Raw genomic sequence first — 8,400 nt, 5'->3', positions numbered from 1 at the left:
TATTACCCAATAAAATATTTCAAAGCTTGGCATAACTAGGTAAAAAAATATATAAGATTTTTATAAGTTTACATGACTTTTCCAATTCTAGAAATCACACTTTTAAAATTAGGCTTACGGATATTTTCAGGTTTTTCAAGGCAGTTGGAACCATTGTCGCTTAAAGAATTAAAAAGTTGTTGAGGGCGTGAAAAAAAAAGAAAAAAGAAAAAAAAAAAGATTCTGATGTTGGTTGAGAACCACTGATAATGTTGTACATTTTAAGTGTGACTTAAAATACCTTAAAGTGTCCAAATACAATTAGGAACCACTGTAATAATCAGGTAAAATAAGTAGATACAAATAAGTTTAGAGAAGCTATTACACTTATTCTGAGGGTTTTTCTTTTCTGAATCATCTCCATGCTTTTCTTCCATTCCCAGTGTGATCCAGAATGAACAGGGCTGTTGCCACCTGCTGGATATTTCTCCTGCTTTCAGCATTTCTGTGCGATCAGGTGATATCCAAAGGTGGCAGGGGAGGAGCCAGGGGTTCAGCACGGGGCAGCGCCCGAGGAGGCCGGACGTCCCGCACCCGAGGCTCCCCCGCTGTGCGGGTGGCAGGGGCAGCGGCGGCCGGGGCTGTGGTGGCGCTGGGAGCCGGAGGATGGTACGCATCGGCTCAGCGTCGTCCGGATGACAGCTCAGAGCACGGAGATGATTACTACAATAACAGAACAGACTGGGAGCTCTACCTCGCCAGGACATCAAGCGCAATAGTGCACGATCCCACTAAACTTTCCACTCTGCTCTTACCAATAAACTTTGTGATGTTCTTTGCCCCTTGAGGCAGTTCAAGACAGTTCGGCACAGCTTAATAAGCTGCATATGTATGTTACTGTGCAACACCTGTTTAATAATGTATACTTTATTGCACAACAAAGAGGATATGAAGATAAAAGAAAGATTCAAAACCTCTATTTAGTTTAGTAGACATTTTAAGAATAGGATCTGAAAGGTTAGACTGCATAGTTTGCTTCAACAGGAGCATTAGTATCTATACAATGATAGACTACTTAAATTATGCTGGTTACATCATGTACTGGATGGTAAAAATACTGTGTTGTTGTGCTGCTGCACTGTTGGTGAATCACCATTGTTCTTGAGATTTACACAAACGTGAACCTTTTTATATTAACCTCTGTCTGTTTAATAATATTTATGTGCACATTTAACTAATAATTGTACATAGATTGAAAAGACATGCTGTAACACTTTTAGAATAAGAAAACTTAATTCTGTACCTGTACTTCCATTGATGTGGGTATGTAAACATCCCGTTTTTAAATTTCTACCTTAGTCATGCTTTGAACATTTGATGTATTGAAACAATTTTGTCTTTCAAGTAGAGATTTTTTGATAACCCACAAAACAATGTGAATGCAGTATGTATTAAGTGCACACGTGTTTAAAAACTCGTAAGAAATTAATATTTTTTTTTTTTTAAATAAAAACACTACACAAGCTCTGTTTGCCAGCTGTTAGATATATTTAACAATTTATAATTTTAGAAATCAAAGCAATTACATGCCAAATATTTTATAAAATGAATACATTAATTGTGGGGAAAAAAAACTGATTATGTAATTATGTGAAAGTAGAAAATCAAAATGTTATATGTAGTTTAGTGCTGCCATTTGACTTTTGGTTGTAATCTTTGGTTTTCACATACAAGACACCAATGCGTATCAAATTAAACTGAATAATTTATTGTAGTTGCAATTGCAGTATTGAGAAATAATATTCAATGCACCTTTTCTGACAGCTACACAATAAAAACAAAGACATGCCCCAAATACCCTGTGCACCACCTTTTAATTAAAACATTAAAAGTACGAAGTGCTTCTCTTATGTGCTCAGTGTCCAGTCTTGAGCATACATACAGTAAGGTCAAGCTTTCATTGCATCAGTTACAAATCAGCCATTTAAAACACTATCAGTCAAGCATAACTTTTCCAAGTTCTCCTTTCCGAAATGCTCTGATGAAATTGTAGGCTGCTGCACTGTAGTCTGGTAACTGGACGGTGATGTTGCCTAAACAGTTGATGTGTTATTGATTAAATATATTCAATGATTTATGTTTCATAAAAAAGTGAATGCTTCAACATTTGAAGAAGTTCAAGTGAGGTTGATTTTGTTTGAAATCGCTAAAATGAAAATTGAGTGGCTTGAATGAATCGACTCACCAACTCCAGTGATGGCCTTCACACGCTTGGTCTTGCCGAGGTTCACCGCTATACTCTTCAGCACATGTTGAATATCATCACAAGGCTCTTCAAGATTGTACTTTTCAATGTAACTATAGAAGAAATTGTCACAATCATTATTGATTACTCTACCGTACATTCTGCTTTCTAAAACAAACAACAAATGATTGTTGCTGCTTGTAGATTTTCCAAAAAATCACTTAGAATTATGTTACAAAACCTACCTAAATCTTTCCAGTCTGTTCAGTGAAAAAAGCAGATAATCTGCAATGCCATCCTCACCAACTAAATGGTCCAAAATGGTACCTGTTTGAAAAGGAGACACCATCATCACCTTACAATAATAACATTATAACAACTAAACATTAAGATTTGATTCATTTCTCTGGGTTTTTTGGACTTACCACATAAAGCAAGTTTCATTCCTGTCTCTATGTTCTCTATTCTAGGTGGCAGGACTCCTGGGGTGTCCAGTAAATGAATTATGGGTCTCTCACAGACCTAGTAAAACAAACTTTCATTTAAGCTGTGAACGTGTGTGAATGTGTGAACACATCAACCCAATTGAATCCACCAAATGATTATAAAAGATACCTGAATTTTGGTCAGGACAGCTTTTGTAATTCCTGGTTCACCTCCTACTTTTGAAGCGTTGCCTGACAGCAATAAAAGTATCCCATGTTTAAGCCTTCTGTCTGATTGTTAAGATTAAGTGACTGCAACAAGAAAGGTATTTTGCAAAGCATAAAATAAATACCTTTTTTCAAATATGTTCTCCTTATTGCATTAATCAATGATGATTTCCCCACATTTGGCACACCAATGACCATCAGACAGTAACTTCTGTCCTACACATAGACGAATAAGAAATTCAGAAAACTTTATAGTACAATGTAAGCTATTGAAATAATTGAAACCCACCTCTTCTCTGTGAAAACGTGACCCACTTTCTATCAATTCTGTCACAAGAGGAACAATCTAGAACATAAGATAGTGAAAGACACAATGTTTAAAACTATAAGGTGCTAGGTTTTCCAGTCTTTTATTTAGAAATAGCTTTAATTTAGAAATATCTGATGTAACGTCTGACACTGCTCACCTTTTTTACATTCTCATCTCGTTGTCTTAAACAGTCTGTAAACAAAACATTCCTCACACCTTCTCTCTCGAGCTGCTTCAGAATACTCTGCCGAAATAAAAAAAAAAAACCCATTAAATCCTTTTTTTGTTGCATTTGCAAGACAGTTTAAATTGAAAGCAATAATGAAATGCATAAGATTATAAGACCTGCTTTTTTGACGTGTCTGCCAGATCCATCTTGTTCAGTACAAGTATGTGTGGCCGGACATCAAGGCTCTCTTGAAATGAAGGATTTCTTCCAGAAAAGGGTATGTTGGCCAGTTAAAGAAGGTCTTAGAAAAATACTGAGGTTTAATCATTCAAAATGTACTTTCTCTGCAAAACAAAAAAAGGATATTCTAGCATCATGGATCTCTATAATGCAATCAACCTTCCTTAGACTGGCTCTCATCTGCTTGAGTCCTAACAAGAGAAATCACAATGGTGAGCATGTTTCTGTAGGACAAAATCAGCTTTGAATCTCAGATTCTGAGACACATGAGAATAGATTTAGACACCTACAGCACGTTTATATCTGATTGGCTTAAATAAGATAAATAACGAATGAATTCTGAATGATTAAAAAGCACTTGTTCCAGATGTTAACTCAGTTAAACATTTAAGGTCCCCGTAACACTAAATTATACAGATTTAATGGTTTTCAGTGTATGTAACGCACCTTTAGCCATATGTCCAGGGAACCAATGCGCCACCTCTCGCTCACCAAAGTCAAGCACTTTCCTAAACTTGGCAGCACTGAGTAAAGAATTATAAATCCTCATCGTAGCCGCTCGGTCAGTCTGAATTTGCTAAATAAAGACCGCTACTTGCTAACAAAATCGTATAAACTAAAGAGCTCCTAAAGATTTCAAACAATGTAGCAAATCTCACTCTCATACAGAGGCCATTCTTCTTCTGTGCTATGACTGTACAGAAAGAAACGCAATCATCGCCACCTACAGGATTGGCAGGGGAACCACAGAGCGCCCTGACAGCTGAGAGAAGAAAGTATAATAGCAAGTATAATATTTTGAAAAGCTCCATAACAGTTTAATCTCAGTATTAACGTTTTTGCCGTTTTTAATCTTGTGATTAAAATATCTAAAACTGGGAGTATGAATTAGCTTAAACCATTGGCCAAATTATAGCCTATGTAGCCTACTGAAACGCTAATTCTGTAATTTCTTTAACTACGCTGATAATGTAATCTTCCATAGAAAAAGTATTAATAAAGCGTGTGTTACAGCAAGTCTTGTAGTGTAAATCTGATTCCAGTTACCCTTTATTTTGGGTCTCTTGAGTGCTACAGATCGCTACAACAGTATAGCACTAGCGCCCTCGCGTGCATGGACTTGAGAAATATAAACAGAAATTTGGTATGTATTCTCTCCATGTTATTATGTTATATTATTATTACATGTTGGAATTCGAAATTTAAGAAAATAATTTCAGTTAACTAGAATATATTTGAACTGGAAAGGCAGGAATTCGAGTGTAGCCTACAGAATAGCAATTCAAAGGCCAAAAGCGAAATTCACACAAACGTTTTGCGAGCAATCCTAAATAATGATATCGTTCATAATCTAAATTCAGTTCACTCAAAACAATTACCTATTTTAACATTGTCAGATGATCAAAATATTTTTGATAACTTCAGATTTATTTATTTATTTATTTTAGGCCTACATATTAAAAAAATCATATACATATCATACATATAAGAGCATTCTGATTAAGTTCAACTTCATGGTCCATGAAATGAAAATAATAAATTAATATTTAAAAAATGATCATTGTAGGCTATTATTTAGGTTTTTATACATTTTATAATTTTCATAAAATATGGTATAAAAATGAATGGAATTAGAAATCAGGAATTAGAAATGTATTATTAAAGTTATTAACCCTGGCTACAAGTGAGAATATTCGGCATCGCCATTATTTGCATATTGAATTGTAATTGGTCTTTATCACAGCTCTGGTTTACATGGCTTCAAAAACGAAAGAGTCTCAATCAGCTTCTTCCTCGCTCTTTGTTTGTATACAACTATTCAAACTGCCATTTTAACATAAAGACTGCTGTTTGTCTGCATTGCAAAAACTGGTATTCCAATCAGGAAATACAAAACCAGCCTTTGGCTGAGAGTCCCTCCCTAAACTTCACTATAAACTCGGAACTCCACCCTGATTTACATACGACAGGTGTGTGCTTGTGGTTGACTAGTTAACTGGTGCCGAGAGGACAGCAACCAGAACGGACAGTAACCAGCAACCTTTTTTTTTACTGAATTATCTTCACTTTTTATATCGCAGTTTGTTGTAGGAGACTCAAAAATGAATGCGACTGAATTTCAGCTGTCTCTGATTGAGTATGATTTCGAGCGTCTCTTTGATGAGAGGTTTGCTATTGAGTGGATGCAGGACAACTGGTAAGAATTGTATTTGATTGAATTAGAAATTGATTTGTATTAATACACCTGCCACCAGTGCTTGGAAGTCCAGTATAATAAGTTTTCTGGTGTTATGCTTTGTCTTTTAGGAAAAAGTCTTTTTTGTTTGGTGCTGTGTATGTAGTGCTGGTGTTTGGTGGGCAGCACTTCATGAAGGAAAGACAAAGACTTGACCTACGTAGATTGTTAATGCTGTGGTCCCTCAGTTTGGCCATCTTTAGGTAAGTAAAATCTAGTGTTCTGTTTATAGAGCATCAGAGTCACCCACTTAAGGTTCTTTTATTTGTAAACAAACATTTGCGCCATAAATGGGGACATTGTATAGACTTCTTTGTGTAGTTATAAATCCTATGGCCTAACTCTAACAGAAAACCAGCATTTTTAACCTTTATTTACTTTTTATACAGTTTAACACATGAAGATGCTCACAAAAGGAGGTTTTGTCAGATTTAGCCAACTTCTGGATAAAAATTTGTTCCCCCAGATATGGTTATGCATAAGGGTTATAATAGTTACCTAAAACAATAAAAAACAACATTTTTATTACTTAAAATAAAAGTTAAATCAGATAAAATATATAAAAACATTAAGCGGCATTTCTCTTTTTTTTAAATTTAGTTTAACTTGATGTACTACAATAACTACATAAAAATGAATACAACTATAGGCATAAAAAAGTGAAGAAAAAACAACAACAAAATTACTAAAACTTGGTTTTAGAAAATACAAAAATAAAAACAAATTCAAAATATTTAAAAACTATAATAGTATCCCAATACAACATTTTCTCTTAATGAGACTGACTGACCGACTTTCATTTTCCATACGGTTACAATACTTAAAAATGGAAAACAAGTTAATGATAGAAGTGGCATATTGAAGACCTAAATGACTTGCTAATTCTTATGATGCTCCTTTGCATCTTGTGGTGTCATGGAGGTTTCACACCACCTTGTAGTTTTACTTTGCTGTTGGATATTAGATTACATGACGTATGGTTGTACCAATAGGAAACAATATCTATTGTTAACTGCAAAAATGATGTTTGAAACACGAACATGCCAAAATGCGTGCCAATGACACGTTTGTGGGATTTACCACTAAATGTGGTTATTAAATCTTCGGTGGCTATTGTTTCAAGTTGGTTTTGGTTTCATTTGGGTGGGGGAAGGTGTTTTAGTCCCATCTCAAAAGGGGACAGAGATGACAGCAAGCACAAAGTAAGTGTTTGCATGCTTGTAAAAAGAACAATGGAATATCGTGATTGGATGGCAGCAGTGACCTCTGATCACATGCTCTTTAGATCTCCCACAGCAACTGGACTTTCACCACTTAATGTTTTGATATTGATTTGTTTAACACAGAAACTGCCAGCTAACATAGCAGTGTTTCTGTCTAACATGCCCAACACACGGCTTTTTTTTCCACCCCCAAAGTTCACTAGAGGCCTGAATTGTTTATCATGAATTTGATGAAGTTTTACAGACCATATTCATATACAAATCATGCCTTTTCTCTTTCAGTATCGTTGGAGCAGTGAGAACTGGGTGCTTCATGTTGTACATGCTCAGAACCAGCGGCTTTAAGCAGTCTGTTTGTGATCAGAGCTTCTACTATGGGCCGATAAGCAAGTTCTGGGCTTGTGCCTTTGTGCTGAGCAAGGCCCCAGAGCTAGGTGAGCCTTTTCTTATTCATTTATTTTGGGATAAATCACCATAAATGACCATTGTGTCATCATTTACTCACCCTCATGTTGTTCCAAACCTGTATGACATTCTTTTGTGTAACAAAAAGGAAGATATTTTGAAAGTTATAATGAAAGTCAGTGGGGTTCAAAACAATTCTGGACCAAAAACAAAAAAAAAACCATTGACCCATTTTTGTTGCTAAATGTTGACACAATTTTCATTTTTAGGTTCATTATGTCTTTGTTTGTAATTTTGCCAAATAATTTTGAACATGTATTCTAACCCTTTTTGCACACATCCTCACTTTATCAGGGGACACCATGTTCATCGTCTTGCGCAAGCAGCGGCTGATCTTCCTGCACTGGTATCATCACATTACCGTGCTGGTGTACTCCTGGTATTCCTACAAAGACCAGGTCGCCGGTGGTGGCTGGTTCATGACCATGAATTACACCGTGCACGCGCTCATGTACAGCTACTACACTGCTCGAGCTGCTGGAGTCCGTGTGCCAAAATCCTGCGCCATCATCATCACTTCCTCTCAGATTGCTCAGATGGCCATGGGGCTGGCAGTAAGTGCACTAGTGTACCAATGGATGCAGGATGGGGATTGCCATTCTTACATAGATAACATAGTGTGGGCTTCACTCATGTATCTCAGCTATCTGCTCCTCTTCTCTTCTTTCTTTTATCAGTCTTACATGAAGGGTTCAAAACAAGCCACAAGCATAAAAAATGAGTGATATACAGCCCTGAGGTTTGAATACGAGATTTTATTTCTGATGGTGTACCTTGTTAAAATGCATATTATTTATTTCATTAGGTGAACAATGAAGATGTGTGTGTGTGTGTGTGTGTGTGTGTGTGTGTGTGTGTGTGTGTGTGTATATATATATTT

The 8,400-nt window shown here is 36.0% G+C and overlaps 2 protein-coding genes across 2 annotated transcripts; one reads left to right on the top strand and one right to left on the bottom strand.

Moving 5' to 3' along the window:
• Positions 1-824: 824 nt before the first annotated feature.
• Positions 825-4,334, bottom strand: LOC107696879 (mitochondrial ribosome-associated GTPase 1-like). The gene is made up of 11 exons (XM_016497422.1): positions 4,044-4,334; positions 3,723-3,787; positions 3,533-3,637; positions 3,345-3,431; positions 3,167-3,223; positions 3,003-3,093; positions 2,840-2,901; positions 2,650-2,746; positions 2,470-2,551; positions 2,225-2,337; positions 825-2,072 (listed from the first exon to the last, which is right to left on the bottom strand). Exons 1-11 carry the CDS (start codon positions 4,144-4,146, stop codon positions 1,975-1,977), a joined length of 960 nt encoding a protein of 319 aa, XP_016352908.1. The 5' UTR covers positions 4,147-4,334; the 3' UTR covers positions 825-1,974.
• A 1,230-nt stretch (positions 4,335-5,564) lies between these two features.
• LOC107696872 (elongation of very long chain fatty acids protein 6-like) lies at positions 5,565-8,355 on the top strand. Its single transcript, XM_016497409.1, has 4 exons — positions 5,565-5,793; positions 5,904-6,035; positions 7,338-7,489; positions 7,815-8,355. The coding sequence occupies exons 1-4, from the start codon at positions 5,699-5,701 to the stop codon at positions 8,243-8,245; spliced, it is 810 nt and encodes a 269-aa protein (XP_016352895.1). The 5' UTR covers positions 5,565-5,698; the 3' UTR covers positions 8,246-8,355.
• Positions 8,356-8,400: the final 45 nt, after the last annotated feature.

Source organism: Sinocyclocheilus anshuiensis, unplaced genomic scaffold, assembly GCF_001515605.1.
Source record: "Sinocyclocheilus anshuiensis isolate Anshui unplaced genomic scaffold, SAMN03320099.WGS_v1.1 scaffold1224, whole genome shotgun sequence".
Lineage (NCBI taxonomy): Eukaryota > Metazoa > Chordata > Actinopteri > Cypriniformes > Cyprinidae > Sinocyclocheilus > Sinocyclocheilus anshuiensis.
This window is presented reverse-complemented; position numbering and strand designations above follow the sequence as displayed.

Bases quoted from the DNA above. Each gene is read 5' to 3' on its own strand.
- LOC107696879 (XM_016497422.1), bottom strand. From the start codon at position 4,146: ATGAGGATTTATAATTCTTTACTCAGTGCTGCCAAGTTTAGGAAAGTG. The intron at 2,902-3,002 runs GTATTTATTTTA...TATTGCTGTCAG, and splicing joins GAGAACATATTTGAAAAAAG to GCAACGCTTCAAAAGTAGGA. The intron at 2,747-2,839 runs GTATCTTTTATA...TTGTTTTACTAG, and splicing joins CTGTCCTGACCAAAATTCAG to GTCTGTGAGAGACCCATAAT.
- LOC107696872 (XM_016497409.1), top strand. From the start codon at position 5,699: ATGAATGCGACTGAATTTCAGCTGTCTCTGATTGAGTATGATTTCGAG. The intron at 6,036-7,337 runs GTAAGTAAAATC...TTTCTCTTTCAG, and splicing joins CTCAGTTTGGCCATCTTTAG to TATCGTTGGAGCAGTGAGAA. The intron at 7,490-7,814 runs GTGAGCCTTTTC...TCACTTTATCAG, and splicing joins GAGCAAGGCCCCAGAGCTAG to GGGACACCATGTTCATCGTC.